General features: G+C 27.0%; 1 protein-coding gene across 1 annotated transcript in view; it reads right to left on the bottom strand.

Moving 5' to 3' along the window:
• The window catches only part of LOC136082409 (uncharacterized), a 179,616-nt gene that overhangs the window by 130,901 nt on the left and 26,836 nt on the right, over positions 1 to 21,879 (bottom strand). Inside the window, exons 3-10 of the mRNA XM_065801626.1 lie at positions 21,328 to 21,397; positions 20,964 to 21,146; positions 17,241 to 17,356; positions 10,762 to 10,900; positions 946 to 1,205; positions 736 to 871; positions 340 to 486; positions 7 to 173 (exon numbers count right to left, since the gene is read on the bottom strand). Coding sequence (XP_065657698.1) covers positions 7 to 173; positions 340 to 486; positions 736 to 871; positions 946 to 1,205; positions 10,762 to 10,900; positions 17,241 to 17,356; positions 20,964 to 21,146; positions 21,328 to 21,397 — 1,218 coding nt within the window. The remainder of the gene's footprint in view (positions 1 to 6; positions 174 to 339; positions 487 to 735; positions 872 to 945; positions 1,206 to 10,761; positions 10,901 to 17,240; positions 17,357 to 20,963; positions 21,147 to 21,327; positions 21,398 to 21,879) is intronic.

Consider the following 21,879-nt stretch of genomic DNA (forward strand, 5'->3'; position numbering starts at 1 on the left):
ACTCACAGGTAAACCATTAAAAGAGTAGATATATGAAACAGTGTTTGCACTATAGCCATATTCTATAGAGTATTCAGTGATGTAAGCTGAATACCAATACCCCTGACCTTGAACTGCGATTGCAGAAACAGTTAGAATTACTAGAAAACAAATTTGATACCATGGATTTTTATCTACAAATATAAATTAAAAAACATTGTATATATATATATATATATATCTATATCTATATCTATATATATATATATATATATATATATATATATATATATATATATATATATATATATATATATATATATATATATATATATATAACTATAATTACATATTTGAAACCTGTATCAGGATTAAATGTCCAGTCTGAACGCATAGCATTTAGCCTCCCTTTCACTGCTTTATTACCGGGACCATTTCCATAGGATGACGACTCTGTTAGAGTTATATCAGGTGATTCATTTTCTATGCCCAGTTTTTTCATATTTGCTAAAAGTAATTGTGGCAATTCATACTTTTCATGAATATACAACAATATATTGCATGATTTGACATTTTTATCAACATGAGCAAAATAGATAAACAAGAAATTTTCATTCAACATCAAATATGGCAATTCTCCTACTAATCTTATAAATTTAAACATTTTTATTTTTTAATTTAAAAGAACTTTATTAATTATATTGTATAAAAACCACCCTGATTATAATTATATAAAAACCACCCTGAAAAACATACCTGAATTACATCCAAGAAACACAACATACATGCAAGTGATTTCAGTAACAGGTCTTATTTCAATATACCTTGTCAATATTTGCTCATTGAACCAAAATGTTGCATAAGTATGTGGAATAGAATTTGTTGAAAATGTCTAAAGAAACATTATGAATGCTCTTCACACTAAACTCTATTATTTTAAGTAAAAATTTCAACACACTATTTTACCTGAGAAGCTTCATGTTTTAGGGTCATGTTTTCAATAATATCTCCATATCGGATTCTGATATTTAAAGATACGTTTTCGCTGAGCATCATAAAGCCACTTAATGTCAAAATTTTACCAAAATCAAAATAAAGACTCTGATTAATTTCAATGCAAGTTAAAATGACATTCTCAAGATTTAATAATTTAGTATTGTTACTTAAAGACGTGTTCCATTGGAGGATATGGTAAACAGATGCTGGATTGAGTTTTGAGCTACAAACTTTAAATTTAAGATAAAATTTAATTATTTTTATACAATTATTACTTACTACAGTTTATTTAATATAAGTATTTATAATATATAACTATTTGTATATGATTATTAATTAAAATATAATAAATCTATTTAAATTGATTAAACAAAATAAACTATATACTTTTGATTTTTTAAGTTTAATGAAGATTATTCAGATTGTTAGGAGAAATGAGAAATCACCCTTTTAGCAACAAGGAGAGGAGGAATTGCTCTTTTAGCAACAAACCATATCAGTATATTTAAAAAACAGAAAGCAAATTTAACTATAATAATAAAAAACAAACATTTACAAAAAAGACAAACAGTTATTTTATTTATTAAGGTAAATTTTTTGCTCATGAAAAGAGAATATGTTTAGGCAAACTAACCCAAACATAATAATCTAATTCCAACCAACTTAATTTCAATCCAGATTGTATTGTAGACTATTTTAATTGATGAAAATGGCAAAAATTAAAATTTGCATCAAATTATTTTTAACTTGATGAACATAATTGGTTGTATCTAAAATTTGATTAACTTGATTGGTTGCAATTATAAATGTCGTTGTTATAATAATATTAATTAATTAGAGTGGATCCATAATAAGGAATTAAATCTTTTTTATTTCTGATACCAATTTAATAAACTTGATTAACTTGATGATTGCAATTGCCAATGTCATTGTTATATTATTAATAAAGGGTGCATCCATATTAAAAAAAACTTCTTTTTTAAATGATATCAATTTTTTATAAAATGTAATTTGTACATTTACTATCATACTGAATTATTTACAAATTGGAGAAAACACAAAACGTTCCTGAAAAAATAGATCTTTTTTTTTATGTTTTCTCATAATGAATGCTATACTAGTGAAGATTCTAAAATTAAGGGGAAACGTTGTTAATGTAATGCACATTTTTTAATAAAAATATCTTCGGTTAAAGAGTTCAGGCTAGGGTACCTCAAAAACAGGTAGTTTCAGAAAACAACCTTTTTCTGTTAACAGCTGTTTTCCATGAATAGTCCGATTTCTAGCATTATTTTTTATTAGAGTAAAATTTAAGGAACATGAGCGAATCCAGAGATTTGTTTAAAAGGCATGATTGAATCTTTGCGCAAAAGTTTGCTGAAATTGAAAAAGTTTGTTTAACATCTACGAACGTCAGTTTAATTGAAAGGAGAGCCTCATATAACTTTTGCAAATTTTCTGTTCCTTTTGCTTTGTGCCAAAATAGCAAAAATTCCTGTTTTAGCCATTTGAACTCATCGTTGAATGTTAAAATGGCAGTACCCTTTTTCTTCCTCAGCAATAAATCCAATTCTTCTTGAAGAGATATTAGAGCTGGACTAGTCTGATGACATTCAAAATCAATAGAATCAGAAGTTTCTTCATCCCCTTAAAAACCAAAAATTCTTTTTGCCAATTTTTCAGCAAAGAGCAAAGTGTCTCTTGATGGAAAAGTTGTAGGATCTCTCAGTAATCTTGATAAGTTTGTCACATCATTATTCCATCTTTCACTTGTTCGCTTCTTGAGATTTTCATATAACTTCTTCCCAACGTTGTTATTTAAATTCAAAAGTTTTTCCAGCATAAAGCCAATAACAGTATCAGCAATCAAAAGCGTTGAACTTTCAAGACTCAGAGTCTCAACAGCAATTTTGATTAGCTCCATGGCAGTTTGCAACAACAAAAAAGCCTTAAAATCAACCTAATTGATCAGATCAAGCATATTAAATTCAGTTAATGCCTCAAATAGGCAAAGTTTTGTTTTACAGTGGATCAATCATTGTGGAGAATTCCAATGATGTTGAATGTCAAGGTGCAATTCGATTTCAGCTCAAAATGCTTGAGCTGAAATCGTTACTTTTTACTGAAATATTTGATTTCTAATCGTTGAATTTCTAATATATTTGACAACATCTCGTTTATTTTTCAAAATAGAATGAAAATCGACTTCTGAATAATCTACTTGCACAATCTCCATGTCATTATTTTTGAAATTGTCAACCTGATCTTCATCATAAGTGTCCAAATTTAACTCAATTGAACTAATTGGATCTTTTTCTGATAAAAAGTGTCAGTTACTGACAAGTGAATGCCATGATTAATGCAATACTGGTCCATAATCTTGAAAATTTTCATATTTTTCTTGCTGCTGCAGTTTGCTGCATCATTTTGTTGATTCTACCAAATCTTTTTCAAATTCAATTGAAAAACTTTTCAAGTGATTTGATATTCAACCATTGCTTCAGCACAAACCAAAGATGCAAACTAATCCCCATTTTTACTTTCCTCACTACAATGCAAATTTCTAGAGATACCTATAATGGATATTACGTCTGTGGCCGTGTCAGTAACTATTTCATTTAAGCACTTACAAAATCAGGCATTGTTTTAGGCTTCTTTTCTGCTGCAACTTGTACAGGAGGAATTTTTTCATTAAATGACCAATCAATTCCATACTTTAATTTTAAGTGAGCCTTTAAGCTTGTGGTAGATCCTCCAGAGCACTTAATAACATAATTGCAACAATCATAAACTCCTTCCCTATCCTTAGTCACAGGATTTTTTCGTTTTGTTGCAAACTCCCACACAGATGACATCTCTATTGATTAAGGTGTGCATTATATATACATATATTATAAATATTCTTAATAACAATAATATCTACTTTCAAGCGAAATATTGAAATAATCACAATTTCAATTAGTTAAGCCAATAATATCAACAACTCAACCTCACTGTTATGTTTTGTATTCTTAATTATAGGAAAGAGAATTAGTATTATGTTATGTTTATCATTTATTTCTATATTATATTAAACTATTACAAGTAACTATTTTATGTTAAAACTATGCATAGTTTTTCGTATCGTTGTTCTAAATCTGTTAAACTCAGCGCAACGGCTTTTATTCCATTTGTACGAGAATTCCTCGTGCGGAATGAATCTCTTAAGAAAAAAGTTTTGCAATCATTATAGAATTTTTCAAATAAAAAGATTCATTTAAACTCATTCAAACTATTGCAATTATTATAGAGTTGCATATCATAATTGCAATCATTATAGAGTTGCATATCACAGTTGTAAGCATTATAGAGTTTTTTATATAAAGGGATTCATTTAAATTCATTTAAATTCATATAAAGTTCTCTAAAGGGAACTGCTTGTGTTGCAATCTTTAATGATTGTTCTAAATGAGTATTAGAAATTATTGTCCTTAGGGAAATGGTTTCGTAACAATCGTTACACTCGCTTCACAAAACAAATTTTTTCAAGTATAATTCATAGATTCATACTTTGTTCCGTATTAAAAATCTAGAAATCAGTGATAAAAAGAGAAAACAAATTGTTAATCCAGGCTTGTTTCACCCATGCAAACAATCAGCAGCAAATGGTGTCATCACTTAAGATGTTAGATTGTCAGGAAGATCATTAATATAAATGAGAAACAACACAGGACCAAGTAAAGGACTTTGTGGTACCCCAGAAGTTAGTAAAAATGAAGAAGAGTACTAGTCTTTGAGGAAAACATTAATACTGCAATTAGAAAAAAAATGATTGAATAATATAAAAAACATTCCTAAATACACCATATTAATTGACTTTATGAAGACCAGCAAGCCAAGCTTTATTGGAACCCTTTGATATGTCTAGAGTAATAACCCTTGCCTCACTATCTCCATCTAATACATGATAAAACCTTTTTGTTATAACAGTTAGGAAGTCAGCTGTATGCAGATAGGGCCAAAGTCCAAACTGATTATATAGTGTAAGACAAAGAATCAAGATGAAAGTCAGAGTATTCTCCTGAGTTTTTAAAGATTGAAAACAAAGATGCCATTTTCCAGCAGGCTAGAGTGAAGCTAGATATGAAGGCTAGAGTGATTTGAAAAAAAGTGTAGTTATGATAAGAAGAAGAATGATAAAGAACAAAGAGATAAATGATTTGAGTGAATTTGTCTTGATTTGAGATGTTGAGGAAAAAAAACTCAACAAGCTTTTTTCCTTTAGAAACTGTTTTAAAATACTTTTAAAAATTAAAAAAAAAAATTAGCTGTTTTAATTGTAGGAGAATGGTTTCCATAGTTAACTATCTTCTATTAGCTATACTTGACCCTCCTGTTTACTAAACACAAGGAGTGACAATAAAATATATATCAAGACAAATAATGACATATTCTTTTTTAACCAACAATTAGCTTATTTCAGAATTTGTGAATACAGCCCCTGTTCCTATATGTTATATAAAAAAAACATTTTTATAACATATTTGATTATAATTAAGTATTTAACGTATATAAAGAATACATAACATATATAAAGTATTTGAAAAAGTATTTTATCAAGAATGAAAGATTTTCTATTATTCTTTCACTTTTTCTTGAATAGTTTTTTAGTTAAAATTTTACTTTTAGTTAATATTGTTTTGTTTTACTATTGTTGTTTTATTGTTATATTATTTTTAATATAACTTGTTTAAAGTATCACATTTTGTTGCCAATGTTTTTCAACACAATTAAAACTAGATATACAAGTACTTTCATTAAAAAAAATTTCAAATCTATAACTATATTTGGTTGTTTGTTTATTTAGTTTTTAAATAATTTTAATAATATCTTAAGGGTTATTTACAAATTATCTCTTGAAAAAAAAAACTTTTTAGACCTCCTCCCCCTCCCCTTTTATCAAATCACTTAAATTTTTTTTTTTTTATTTATAAAAAAACAAATGTTTTTGCTACTTAATATTTTCCCAAACAGGATTAAAATATTCTGCAATAGAAAAAATTGGAATTGACAGTTCTTGTTCACAACCTTGCGCCTCCATAAAAAAATCAATAAAGTTTGATTTTTCTCCTTGCAAAATTTCTTTACTTTGGCTTTTGGTATTTGAACATTTTCCTCAGATGAACTGTTTTATGATTGTTGAGCAAAGTTAATGATGCAAAATAAATGTTGCACTTTTGCACACTTTACTTTAAAGGATTTTTTAATACTAGGACAATGTTAGTCAAACAGATATGAGTTAGAGTATTCTCTAGAACTTTTAAAGACTGAAAACAAAGATGCTATTTTCCAGCAAGTTAAAATTTTACTTTTAGATAATATTATTTTATTTTACTGTTGTTGTTTTATTGTTATATAATTTTAATATAACTTCTTTAAATTATCACATTTTGTTGTTAATGTTTTTCAACACAATGAAAACTAGATATACAAGTACTTTCATTTAAAAAAATTTTAAATCTATAACTACATTTAGTTGTTTGTTTATTTAGTTTTTAAATAATTTCAATATCTTAGGGGTCATTTGCAAATTATGTCAAGAAAGAAAAAACTTTTTAGACCCCTCCCCCTCCCCTTTTATTGCACTGCACTTGAATTTTTTTTTTTTTTTAATTTATAAAAAAAACAAGTGTTCCTATCTTTAGTTGAATTGTTTTTACTACTTAATATTTTCCCAAACAGGATTAAGATGTTCTACAATAGAAAAAATTGGAATTGACAGTTCTTGTTCACAACCTTGTGCTTCCATAAAAAAATCAATAAAGTTTCATTTTTCTCCTTGTAAAATATTTTTGTCTACCCATTTTTCTGCTTTAAAACCTCTATCATTTTCTAAGTTGTCCTTTGAAAATGATAGAGGTTTTAAAGCAGAAGTTGTCCATTTTGTCAGAAGTAAGAAAGTTGCCCATTTTCTTCCTTTTATATAATTTTCTTTACCTTGGCTTTTGGTATTTGAACATTTTTCTTGGATAAACTGTTTTATGATTGTTAAGTAAAGTTAATGATGCAAAAAAAATGTTGCATTTTTTGGATACTCTACTTCGAAGGATTTTTTTAATACTAGGACTATGTTGGTCAAACAGAACATTTTTTGGAGCAAGATGTAAAGATTGGAAAAGAGATGTATGGCAATAAGTCTTTTCAACTGAAAATTGTGACTCAATAAGAGGGTAATAACTGAAAGGAATGAAAGGCGGAAGAAAGTTTTCTTTAAAAATATGAAACAATTTTCCTCGTGGCCCAGTACAGCGATGTCAGAACATTTTAAAATATGCAACATATATTAACTAGATCTTACATAAACAGCAACCCATTCTTGACTTTTATCAATTACTGCTTCCCTATCGACTTCTGAGCTGAGTGTGTCAATAAATTCTGAGTATGTTTAAAAGTTATCAATAACTACATTGGAAAATACTTCAGCCGAATTCTCAGCATATTTAAAATTTTCTATTTCCAACTGTAAGTTTGTTGTCTATCCAGAAGAGTCCAAATGAGATCAATAAGTTTCATGGGGCAAAATTAGTCCTGAAAGCTGGCGTGAAAGTGGAGCTACTCTTCGTTCAACTGGATTAAATGCACTTCTGTGAGGTGCGTTTGTGGCAATTATTAATGAATCCAAGTTATGAAGTTTTGAATGGCCATTTCTATTGTTTTTTGATACCTGGGGTTTTCTTCTGGTCCTCCTTAAGTAAACATTATAACAATAGGCTTTGTATTATCATTTAAACCCAACATAATGTCTAATAAATAAATACTGGTAGTTCATATGATTTTTGCAAAATTTCAATTTTCAGCCCAGCATAGACTGACAGAATAAGTTTATGGCATGAAGCAATGACAAAATCGTGATCAGGTTATCTTACTTTATATTTCATATGCATGATTAAAGTAGCTTCCGGGAGACTGCTGGGAGATGAATTTTATGAAGGTCTTTTCCAAAAAAAAAGGTGATATGAAAGTCTTTTCCTGCTTTAATGATTTTTACAGGAACAGTAATGGCATGCTTCTTGCCATCAATTGTGTAAGTTTTTGGTATATGATGATAATAGACTGTCGATCTGCCAACTGTGAACCCTCGATTTTGAAAAGCTTTTGTTAACTCATCAAGAGGGCGTCCAGCTTTTTCATGAATTCTTAATTTAGAGGCAATCTCAGGATAATCTTTTAAGGTCCTCGATAATACTCTTTTCTTCTTTTCTCTGGATACTTTCTATCGTTTAAGACTATCCTTAATTCCTTTTTTTTTTTTTCCAGATATTTTTCTGAGTTATCACATAGAGGCAGCATCCCACAATTTTCTTGAAGCAATAGCGTAATAAGTTTTGATTCCATGATTGATAGCTTTTTTGTCAAAACCTCTTGTTTTGGTCGGAGATTGTGTTGATCATGTGATAATACAGTACTTGAAGTTTGAGATATTTGAAAGGTGGCACTGTTTGCTTGAGAAACTGGAACTACTGAAGTCAACAACACTAAATAGTCTTTGAAAGATGTTGCTTTTGAACTATTATGGATTTGAAAAAGTTTGATATAGTTCCCTTGGGATTCTTCTTTGCTGCTTGAAGCTTAAGAAACTTAATTTGCCATTTATTTTGAAAATCAAGATTATTTTTTATTGAATTGCAAAAGGCGCTGCGATTTTGATTTTGGTTTGCTCCGCAGATGTGTTACAGTCCATGCATTGTAAAGCTTTTTGTAGCAAATATTTTTACCAATTAGTATCTAGACAAAAAATAAATAAAAAGTTTTAATACAAGACTAGGAAATGAGCAAGGCCCCAGCCCCGGTCCTCATCCCGGTCCCAGCCCTGGCTAAAAATGAGACTTTTCGCAAACACGGCCTAAGCAAAAGTATAAGATTAGGCAGGAGTTGATGGCTAGGGGTAAAAAAAAATTATAATTCATTATATATTATAATTTTGTATTTATATTTAATGTTTATTAAATTCTGGCATATATTTATAAACTTTTTAAACTCTAAATTCCTTGTAAATAAGACTTGTTGAACAAGAAGCCAAATTGAATTTGGAATGGAATGAGTTTTGGTTTATCGTAATAGAGATGATAGCTCATTTAAGCATTAACCATGATTAGAGAATCAGCTTAAAAGAGAAAGGCTAAAGCCTAATAATGATGATGGATAATGATGATAATGATCATAATAATGATGATAATGATGGTGATGAAGATAATGCTAACAATAATGATGATGACAACAATGATGATGATGATGAAGATGATGATAATGATGAGAATGGTGAAAAATTAATTAAATCATGTTGATTATAATGATGTTTATACATGCATAAATACATAATATAAATTGAATTTTGAATAGAAAAACATACTTAAAGATTTATAGGTCTTTATGCAGCCTTGGTCACAAATCCGAACCTGACCGGCAATATTTTATCAAACCAGGCCCCAGTCAAATATCAACCCCGGTCGCTTCCTATATAAGACATTCAATATATATATATATATATATATATATATATATATATATATATATATATATATATATATGCGGTTGTACTTTAGTGGTAGAGCGCTTGCTTCATAAGCTAAAAGTCTTGCTAAAAGTGGTATGTCTCATGCAGACATTGCAACAATTTACATGGTTGAATGCACTACAATTTGGCGTGTTGTAAAGCAGGTTATCCCCCTGTCTCCTAAAAAGAGGTCTGGACGTCCTAGAGTCACTTCACAGCGTACTGACCTCAGGATGGTAACAATGGTCAAGATGAATCCTTCAATAACCTCTGGTGACCTACAGAACAGCATACCAACACTTTCTAATGTCTCAAAGCGCACAATCCGTCACAGACTTTCTGCGGAATTAAACTTACCTGCGCGAAGGCCATTTAAGAAGCCATTAGTAACTGAAAAGATTAGAAAAAAGCGCATTGAGTTCTGCAAGAAGCATCAAGATTGGACAGAAGAGCAGTGGACACAGGTGATGTTCAGTGATGACTCCATGTTTCGTCAGTTCTTTGATGTTAAGCTTTTTTAATCCTACCAATCCCTAATACACATGCAAAACTGTGAAGCATTCATCTTCTGTAATGGTGTGGGGATGTTTTTCTGCTCATGGCCTCGGAGATTTATACTTTTTGCCCAAAGGAGAAACTATGAATGCAAAAAAGTACCTCAACGTTTTGGATGAATCTCTAATCAATTTCATGATTATTCATCACTGCACAATTTTTCAACATGATTCAGCACCATGCCACACTGCGAAGTCTGTGAAGCAGTGGCTTGGATCAAAAAACATACAGTTGCTTGATTGGCCCGGAATTTCTCCAGATCTCAACCCAATTGAAAATATTTGAATGTTAATCAAGAAGCGTATATCTGCTAAGAAGCATCTAATGAACTGCAGTTCATTAGATGGTTTAAAAAATGCTATTCGTCATGTTTGGTGTACAGAAATTACATCAGGACTATGTGAAAATCTTGCCAAATCCATGCCAAAACAAATTAGTGCTGTGTTAAAAAACAAAGGATATCCTACCAAATATTAATAGTACATCTGTTTAAAATGATTATACAATGTAATAAAAATAATTGAACTTGTTTTTGGTGAAAATATAATATTTTTGGAAGTATTATTGTTTTTAGAAGTAAAGCAAACAAAAAAACTCTAAAATTTAAATTCTAATTAAATGCACTTTAAATTTTAATGAACTATGATAATATATATTCAAAAGAAATTTCCAAATGTGGAAAAACAAAAAAAACTTACTTTCTGAGCAACCATAAACTTCAACCTGAACACAAAATGGCTTTTTATCATTAAATGGACGAAATTCTAATAATTTGACTGTAAAAGAATTTTCCAAGAACCAATATCGTGCAGTATCATTTTTTGGATAGTCAAATGTCTAAATACATAACAAAAAAGAATAAAAATCTATTATTTTTGTCTTAAAACTCAGTTTCTCAATGATAAAAAAAAAAGACTTAAAAAAGGCTTCTTGGCTTATTTTGTTTTTTAAATAAACCAGTCACAACAATTCATTTGACCAGCAACTATAGCAACATATTTAAAGAAAGAAAAAAAAAGAAACACAAACACAATGATGCAATTAGATGGTCTCAGGAGAAAATTTTAAAAATTAATAAAACCTAACCCATTAAAAAAGCCATGCTAAAGGTGAAAATTTAAATTTCTCTTTATGAGAAATCAGTTCAAAAAAGTATTCTCCATTGGAAAGTATTCAAAGACTACTAAATTTTATCTCTATTACTATAAAATAATTTAGAAAAATCTTCAATAGAGTTAATAACAAATCCATTACATAAAATGTCATGTAGACAACATAACTATGCATATATAATACATTATGTAAAAATCTAATGATGTAAATGTAGATAGAGCATGTTATGCACACAACATATTATTACATGAATATAACATGTTATGAGAGCATAATTAACAAGTGTTCCCTCAAAAATGTAACTTCAATAAAACATTTAAAAAAAGTATAACTATGGTTTTTTGAAAAAAAATTTATTTTATTTTGCTGGACTAATGCACATTTAATATTGTTAATTAATTCTTATCTGGTAATCCTTTAAGACATACTGCATTCAATTTTCTTTTAGACAAACTCGCAAACAGTTGTAATACCTCTGGAGTAATTCATTTTTAATAATAATTGATTCTTTCAATTCGTTTTTAAGCATTTTTACCTTCCCACTTTTATTTGTAGACTAAACCTTTCAAATAACCCCAAAAGTCATGACTGGCCTTATCTCAGGACAGTTGGCAGAACTATATTTCTTAAAAACATAATTGATACTTTCACTGTTCAGCAAAGCCATGACATTTTTTGGATAATGAGCCAAAGTTATATTAGGCCAAAAAAATTAAATGAACCTTTATGCTTCTGTCATTTTTTTATCAATGATGCAATGCAAATCTGATGCAATTTAATAAAATACATTCTTTATAAATTAATAATTCAGAGTATCTGTAATAAACTGATCCATTTAGTATTTATAAAAAAGCCTTTTTCAAATTTAAATGATTCATAACTTGATCTAGCTATATATCTATAGACTATAGACCTAGCTCTATAGACCTGATGACTGAATGATATTTGTCACCAAATACAAATGTTGTAAAATTGGATTTCAACTTTACAACAAAAGCAATCAAAATGCATATTTTTTGTGTTTAATAATTTTTATTAAAGTAAATACACTACTCCCTCCGTTCTACAATAGCTGCCAAATTTGATGCATAAATTTTGTTCCATATTACTTGTCACATTTACAAAGATCGAACTTTTATGGCTATAGCTTTGCTTGTGTTAAACTGGTTTTCAATAGTAATAACTTGTTGAAAAGCGCATATTCAAGGCTTTCTAAAAAACTTGGGCACTTGAAAATAGGTGATCAAGTCACAAACTTAAAAAGCTTTACAGTTTTATAGCAGTCAGAAAAAAGTTCTTTATTAATTTTGTAACTTTTATTTCGGTTATTCATTATTAAAAAAAATTTTTGTATTCTACACAGCTTCGGCATTACATTTAAATTTATGGGGAGTCAAATTTTTTCTCAAAGTTTCTTTTATTTATATGAGTAATCTTATAAAATTGTTTCTGTTTAACATCAATATTTTTTCCATACATGTTTGTAGTATTGAGAATACACTATCAAGTGTATCTCAATCAAATTGTTGGAAAGCTGTTTCTACTGCACTAATTAAATCATAAATATCTCTAGTGACCATCAGATGTTAGAATAATTATATTGAATTAAAAACCTTAAGATCCAAAACATTTAAGTCTGGAATATTCAGATGTTTACATTTTGATTGCAGACTCCAACCTTCTATTCGAGTTCTTTTTGTAAAGCAACAATTTTAAACAGCGTACATGAAAAATATTCACACTGTAAGACAAAATGTGGTAAGGTGGAACAAAAATAAAGCACATTTTTGTGAGGAGTTTTCTATTAAATTTAATATTTAAATAAATTTTTTTTCTTAAATTTGTACTTTAAGAAAATAATTAAGACAGTACAAATTTAGTAAAACTTTAAGAAAACTACTAGAATAGCATGAATTTTCAATAAACCAACCAAAAATATCTAAATGTGACAACAATTGCGGAACAGAGGGAGTAATTTTTATTATACTACTTTAAATATATTTATCACCTAGACACACTCAAAAGTATGAGTGTATTTTCATAGATTCTTTAATAAGTTTTTATTTTTGAGTAAACTTAATTTTTTCCTTCATGGTTTTCATGATGGGTCAGTTTAGGCTGGCACTTGATGCTACTGCAAAATGTAGCGTTGAACAGAAAGACAATCTTTTGTATTTGTTTGCTAACTAGAAACAAAGAAAGTTAAATATTAACTTATTTATTAAACAGAAAGCTAAGTGCACACGCACAAAAGAAGATTGCTTGAGGGCGGTATAATAACTTTTTTTTAATTTAAATTTTTCTTTATTGGTTACATGCTATTTTTTTTCCACCCTAGACAATAGCCCATTGTGTCTATAAGTAAATCCAAAACTGTGCTAAATAGTTTTGCTTATGAAAAAACCTGACATTTTTATAGCATCATATTAGGACATCTGTTTTACAACAGATTTACAAAACATTTTCAATAAAAAGTTATTAACAGAAAAAACTCAAAGTTATCTTTTTTAAATAAATATGATTAAATATTCTTTTCAACCTAACTAAAAAATTATTATGTATATTGAAATTTATTCTGATGTAATAATAAAATTCGTAAAAACTTCCACAAATATTTAAAACAAGTTAAAACATTTTACTGATATAATATTAATATTAAGTTGTGGTTATCGCTCTCTTGCAACTCTTCAATTCTGAAACCTTGAGCGCAAAGAAACATATTGAGTGAGCCATTACTAGGGATATGGTGGGGATCAAACTAAGAGCTTCTCGCTTATGAAATGGGTGCTCAACCACTACACCATTACCACAAGTAGAATGATAGTACTGTTTGACTGACGGTGATACCAAAGAGTTGACATGAGAGAAAAATTTGACAACTAGATATATGAGTTTTAGTCTTTGGCTATATGACGTTATCTACATAATGAATTTCAAAAACTTATTTAAAATTTTTTAGAAAAATCATAGAGTAAGAAAATTACTGATACTTTACTAACTTGACATTACTACTAGAAAACAATGTAGAGATAAGTAAAATAAGTGATAGAAGGAACAAAAGTTTTCTAATAAAAACATTTTTAAAGTTTGACCTTATTAACTTTCTGAATTGCTGTTAGCTGTGCACAATGTGAAACAAATGCAGTTGTATTTGTAGAATCTCATAAATGCAAGTCCCCAGCTATCAAGAAACATCTTACTTTCTATTGCAGCATCAAAAACTCCACTATAAAAACAATCTCCATAGTATGTAATCTCTATAAAAGGTAAACCATTTTGAAATTTAAAATTGTTAAGGACTTGTTTTGAAAGTGTCATAAAAGCTAAGTTAGAAACAAATCATTGCTGTTGTTTAGGACTTGTTTTGAGATTGTCATAGAAGCTATGTTAGGCACACATTATTGCCATTGTTTAGGACTTGTTTTGAAATTGTCATAGAAGCTATGTTAGGTACACGTCATTGCCATTGTTTAGGAATAGTTTTCAAATTGCCATAGAAGATGTAGTTAATAAACCAGAGTCTGTTGTGTTGTTTACAGCACCTCAACAACAACTAATCCTTATCCCAGTTTTTAATATAGCTCCAACATTCGTAGAGATCTTGTGAGGTTGGTAAGGGATGCGCGTGGTGTGGCTGTAAATATGTGTTTAACTACACGCACTCATAACATAAAAATATACAAATATCCCTACATATATACATACATAAATACCTATATATATACATGCACACATACACCCATAAACATAACTAATTCACCTTTTTAAACTATTACATCATTATATAATAATTTCAATTAATTCATTAGACAAAAATTGTTTCTGCAAAGGATAACTTCTGTCTCAAAACTAACCTGCTTTTTTGCTTTTAACTGTGGGCATTTTGAAACTTTCAAAATATCGTCCTCATTAACTTTTTTAAACTACCCGCTTCAAAAGCCACAGATGCCTAATTTGTATTTTACTAACTGAATAATAAATACTAACTAAAATAACTGACAAAATCTCTGAACCTTTTAGACCTTTGTGCACAAAAATATATACATAATACCGAATGATGTAGAAAATAAAAAACAAAATCTGAATGATGTAGTAAACAAAAATCAAAACTTATTTATAAAACTTTGAAAAAAAATTAATTTAAAGAATAATCTTCAACAAATAAAAAAAATTAATTACATACCAAAAGCTTTTAAAATAAAAAAAGAATCTAACAATAGTTCCTTTCATAACTGTTATCGACAAAAATTAGGAAATTTTTTTGTGCTCTACATTTTCTAACACTTGATTCCATTCTCTTTACTTTTATTAATTCTATTCCATTCAGTAAACCTTTTATCTATTTTTGACTGAAATATTAGTGTCATATTTGGGTGTTTTGGTTTTTGGTTAATGATTAATCTTCTCTTTAATACAAAGTCCATAAAGGCATTGCATTATATATGCATTATTTAAAATTTGTCAAACAAAAGATTAAACATTATTAAGAATGCAAAAGAATTTTTTTTTTAAAAAGATGTCTAAATGTAACTTGAATTAAATAAAAATATTTCAAACATTATACTTCATATATTATACCTTATACATCATAATTTATGTATTTACTTCATATATTATGTGTAATTATGTTATAATGTATGTATGAATATATATGTGTGAAATGTATAAAATATAATGTATGAAACGTTAAAACTGAATGAAGATTATCTACGAATAATAAAAGATTTTATCAATTTTTTTATTGAATAATTTATTTTCAATTGAACAGTTTCTGATGAATCCTATTTTAGTATTCAATATTTTGAGCAATTTTTTCAGTTTTTTCCATTTTGTAATTGAGAAAAGCTGCATTATACTGTAGATTTTGATATATTATCTTACAATATACTATATATATTTACATTATACTATTTATATATTTAAATAAATATTTGGGTGTTTTGGTTTATCTAATAATTACTCTTTTCTTAAATACAAAGTTCATTTAGACATTGCATTATATATGCATTATCTAAACTTTGTCAAACAAAAGATTAATAATTATTAAGGATCTAAGTAGAAATTAAAAAAAAAAAAGAGGTCTAAGTGTAACTTAAATTAAATAAAAATATTTCAAACATAATACTTCATATATTATACTTCATACATCATAATTTATGTATTCACTTCATACTTCACACGCAATTACATTATAATGTATGTATGAATATATATGTGTAAAATGCATAAAATATAATATATGAAACGTTAAAACTGATTGAAGATCATCAGAGAATAATAAAATATTTTTTCAATTATTTTATTGAATAATTTATTTTCAATTGAACAGATTCTTATAAATCCTATTTTAGTATCCGATACTTTAAGTAATTTTTTCCTTTTTTTTCACTTTGTAATTTGAGAAAAACTGCTACAAAATAAATAAATATGCTAGACTATTGACAATCATATTGAATGACTCAAGTCATATTTATTATATTATTTTATATATATTTTATATTTTAGAGCAGTATTTTAATTACCTTAAGGGTAACCAGACCAAAACCTGAGGTTACACCACTGGGTTAAAAGCAAGAGATTCAAGCATTAAAAAAAACTGAAATAGCTCCATTAACTCATGTGTTAACCAATTTTTTCTGTTTTAATCTCCTAATAGCTGCATTATCCTGTAGATTTTTTCATACATTATCTTACATTATACTATATATTTAATTAATCAATCATTAACTTGTAGTCAATTGCAGATTTGTAAGTATTGAAACTTTATTTAAAAAAAAATATTTAGGACTTAAATGTGTGTTAAAAGGAAAGATATTTCTAATTCTAAAATAATAAATAACAAGTTTAAGACTAAGCAATTACATTCGATATCAATATATCATATACAATAATACCATATAAACAATCAAGTTAAACAAATTAAAAACTTGATTACTTTTTTTATATAAATTTCTAATTTTTACCATGCAAAATAAAAATATGTATTAAACTTATACAAACAAAAATATAATCACAAAATATTTTTTTACATTGAAAAATGAAACTACTATAATTAATTTATTACCCTTATAGTTTCTCCCGTGTGATCAAGACGAAGATCCTCCATTTCATTTGTTTTATATATGCCATACCTTATATATATCTTATCAACAGCTTCATTATTGGTTCGAAATAAAAGACCTGTAAATAAAAACTCAAATAATTCATGGAATGAAATATAGAGCTTAAAAAAGAGAGTTAAAAAAATTAAATTGTGAATTATAATGTATAATGTATGAAGTATAATGTTAGAAGTATAATGTATAAAGTATAATGTGTGAAGTATAATGTATAAAGTATAATGTGGGAAGTATAATGTATGAAATATAATGTGTGAAGTATACATAATGTATAAAGTATAAAGTGTGAAGTATAATGTATGAAATATAATGTGTGAAGTATAATGTATAAAATATAATGTGTGAAGTGTTATGTTGGAAGTATAATGTGTGAAGTATAATGTATAAAGTATAATGTGTGAAGTATAATGTATAAAGTATAATGTGGGAAGAATAATGTATGAAATATAATGTGTGAAGTATACATAATGTATAAAGTATAATGTTTGAAGTATAATGTGTGAAGTATAATGTGCGAAGTATACATAATGTATAAAGTATAATGTGTGAAGTATAATGTATGAAATATAATGTGTGAAGTATACATAATGTATAAAGTATAATGTGTGAAGTATAATATATGAAGTATAATGTAGAAAGAATAATATATGAAGTATAATGTATGAAATATGTGCTAAGTATAAGTTTCGAAGGATCTTGTGTGAAATATAAAGGTAATGTAAATATATATAACCGTAAAATAAACAAAAGCTCCTTTTCAAACCTACTTAATTGACATTGAAGTATTGTTTAATGTTAGTTGATTTTATAAAAAACAATTTTCAATCTTGTTTAAAATAAAATTAAAATAAATTAAATTCCGAAAATCATGGAAACAACACAGTTCAATAGAAAATTGTCATCTTTGAGAGAAAAAAAATAGAAGTCTTAGAGAACTAGGATTAAGCAAATAAGAAAAACTAGACAGGATTAATATATTGTTTGATGATAAAGTGTAGTATAATTTTTGATTTGTTATAGAATATTACTACAACCTTAAATCAATTCTTAATAATTTAAAACTACAAATATAAATCAACTTTTTTAATGCAAAAACAATAAAAACTATTAATAAACTATTAATTAAAATTAAAGAAAATAACAACTTTAAACCAATTCTAAATGTTTCAAAACTATAAAAAGTAATAACACTTTAAGATACCCATATATACATACTAATCATAATATCTATAATAGATATTATGGTTGATAATCAAACTAATAGAGCATCTATTATAAAGAAAACATTATTTAAATAAGGATGAGTTCAAACAAAGATGCAAAAAACCATGCAAAACAATATAACAGACATAAGTGCATCAGGGTGATGCTGTAGTAACATTTTTTTATAAAAATATGTGAAATTTTTTCTAAATCATGAATTAATGTATTCTAAACACAACTTAATAAAAAATAATTAAATAACTTAGAATTTCATAACGTCAAAAAAAAATATGTTTTGGAGATAAAACAAAACTCCTATACTTCTGTTTAAGATGAATTTAATTTAAATGAGGCATGCAGAATATTGTATGGTTAATTTAGTTGTGGATACTTTTCTTTTAGGTTTTTAGTAAACTTTAAATCAGTTAAAGCAGGCAATTTGTAGTGCTATGGAAAATTACTTTTTTTTTAAAAACAAGGTCTAAAATGTGAGCATTGCACCCATAATAAGGAATAGGTCTGTTAAATAGCTGACACCTTAAAATCCCTATTATTCGACCAGAATCATCATGAAGTCTAACATAAAATGTAATTGCTTATTTCCATTTAAAACATATCCATTTAAAAAAAAGTATTCTAAATTTTACTAACCTGTATTTACAGAACAGGTGTCACAAATAGTAAAAATATTTTATAAGCAACATCATACTCTAAAAATGTTTCATTTTTAGAAACTTTTGAGGTACCAAAATATTGATCCCACTGACTAAAAGGCAATGACCATATTTCCACTTTCTTAACAAAACAATCATATGACACCACAGCTTTCCCATCAAAACTTAAAACAAAAGATGGTTGCAAAGACAGAGCTGTAAGTTTAACCAGAATTGTGACTTGCAATCTTTAACTAGCTCAAAAAAAAAGTAGATTAATATGAAAAAAAAAGTGGAATAATCTACATGGAAATAAAATGAGCTACTTGCCCTAGTTCCTTTGTAGGTAGAGATACCAGTTTCTGTGCCTAGATAGCATTTGGCATTGTCTTCGCTATCAAGTGCACAGAACTTTTTATTTTTGTTTTGAGAAATATATTTGCTCACTTTTGATTTGAGTTTTGGTGGTTCTAACAATGGCTAAAAACTGTCAGAGTCATCATCATTTTGAGAGATTGAACCGATAAATAATTTATTTATATAATTAAGACCCATGTTTTATCCTATCAACTTTTTCAGTAGTTGATACATAGCTTTCTATTATTCATTTGATGATCATATGTTCTTCTGTCTTCATTTTTATACATTTGTTTACATCTGTTTTATACTATTGTTTACATCTGTTCTTCTGTCTTCATTTTTATACTTTTGAGGATATCAAAGGCCATAAGAAAATCAATAGATATAATTAATATAGGTAGATTGTCTCTGCAAACATATTTTATAAGCATCCACAAGTTCATTCAACTTCTTTGTGATGCCAGCTCTGGATACTGACGGCAAGCTAAATTTCATATTTGAGAGCTCCGCCAAATCTTTTACTTTATATGCATAACAGCTTTTGGTGGTCAAGCAGACCGTGTGTCAACTAGATGGTGATAGTAGCCAAAAATGAACTAAACTTCCAGAATGATTTTTAAAAGTGGCAAAGTTTTTTGTTCTTAATCCATATGCAGCAATTCCCTGGATTCTTTTGAGCATAGTAGTCTAAAGTTGTTTGGCTTCCTCTCTATTATGCTAGACATATTTACAAAAAAATATTCTAACTAAAATAGAAAACGATTAAATTAGTTAATTTCTAATTTACCAATAATAATTTATTACTGGTAAATTAGAAATTAACTAACCAAAGTCAATTTCAGATTATATTTACTGTTAAATTCAGCAAACTTAAAAAATATCATACAAAATCTCTAACAATCTCATAAGTATTTTGTCTATTTTCTTTAGAGTAACTTTTTTTTTTTTGACCTAATAAAAATCTAACTTAAGTAACTATTTTTTAATTGCATTGGTCATAGAATACAAACCATTTATAAAAAACATTAGGAAAAAAAATTATAATCAAAAAATCTTTATGAATTCCTTTTTTCTGTTTTTAGTTTAAAAATGTCATTTTGCGTTCACTAAAATCTAAAATAATAATTCATTTTTTAAACGATTCATATTATTGAAATGTTTATATAATTGGCTAGTCCAGGCATCTTTCTGAGACAAATATCTTCTTCCATGGAGACAGTAATTGTGTTTGGAAATCATGTTTGATAACAGAAAATTTGGAGTCATGTTTGATAACAGTAATTCTAACCCAAACAGGCTAGGCCCACTATTATTTAAAAACTTTGGCATAAAAACTTGCTAATTGTCACACACAAGCAGTGAACGCCTGAAGGAAAAATATAGTATATAACAGTATAGGAGAAATTTTAAATAACTTTGTTCTAACAAAATGTAACTTTTAGATAATATAACCTGCAATTGTCATTATTCTTCCCAAATTAATTCTTATATAAGGTTTTGAATCTCCTAAACACCAAAATCCACCTGCATCATATAGACTTATAGATTTTTTTATTGAACCTAATGGTGAAGAACTTGCAATACTATCTTCTTTAATAATTCCAGTCTCAAAGCCAACAGGTTGAATACATGCTTCTAAACAAAAAAAAATGCATTAAAAAAATTAACCAAGTAATCATAAACAAATTTTAGATTTAAAGAATTAAACAAAAACTGAGTATTTGTGTCAAACAACAAATATCAATTGATAAATTTTTTTATTAAAACTTTTACACACCAAAACAAACACTATACACTAATTAAAAAACTACCTTACCGCCTATTAGTGTTTTTGCATAAACATAATTAGAAGTATCCAATCCAACTGATAATTTAGAAACCTCAAGCTGTAAAAAACACACAAACACATATATATATATATATATATATATATATATATATATATATATATATATATATATATATATATATATATATACATATATAAATATAAATATATATATATATATATATATATATATATATACATATATAAATATATATATATATATATATAATATATATATATATATATATAAATATATATATATATATATATATATATATATATATATATATATATATATATATATATATATATATATATATATATATATATATGGAAATACATGTGTATATTTATATATATATATATATATATATATAAATATATATATATATATATATACAGAAACACATTTATATATTTATATATATATACATATATATATGTTTATATATATATATATATATATATATCTATAGAAATACATATATATATATATATATATATATATATATATATATATATATATATATATATATATAT

The sequence above is a fragment of the Hydra vulgaris genome, chromosome 07 (genome assembly GCF_038396675.1).
Source record: "Hydra vulgaris chromosome 07, alternate assembly HydraT2T_AEP".
Lineage (NCBI taxonomy): Eukaryota > Metazoa > Cnidaria > Hydrozoa > Anthoathecata > Hydridae > Hydra > Hydra vulgaris.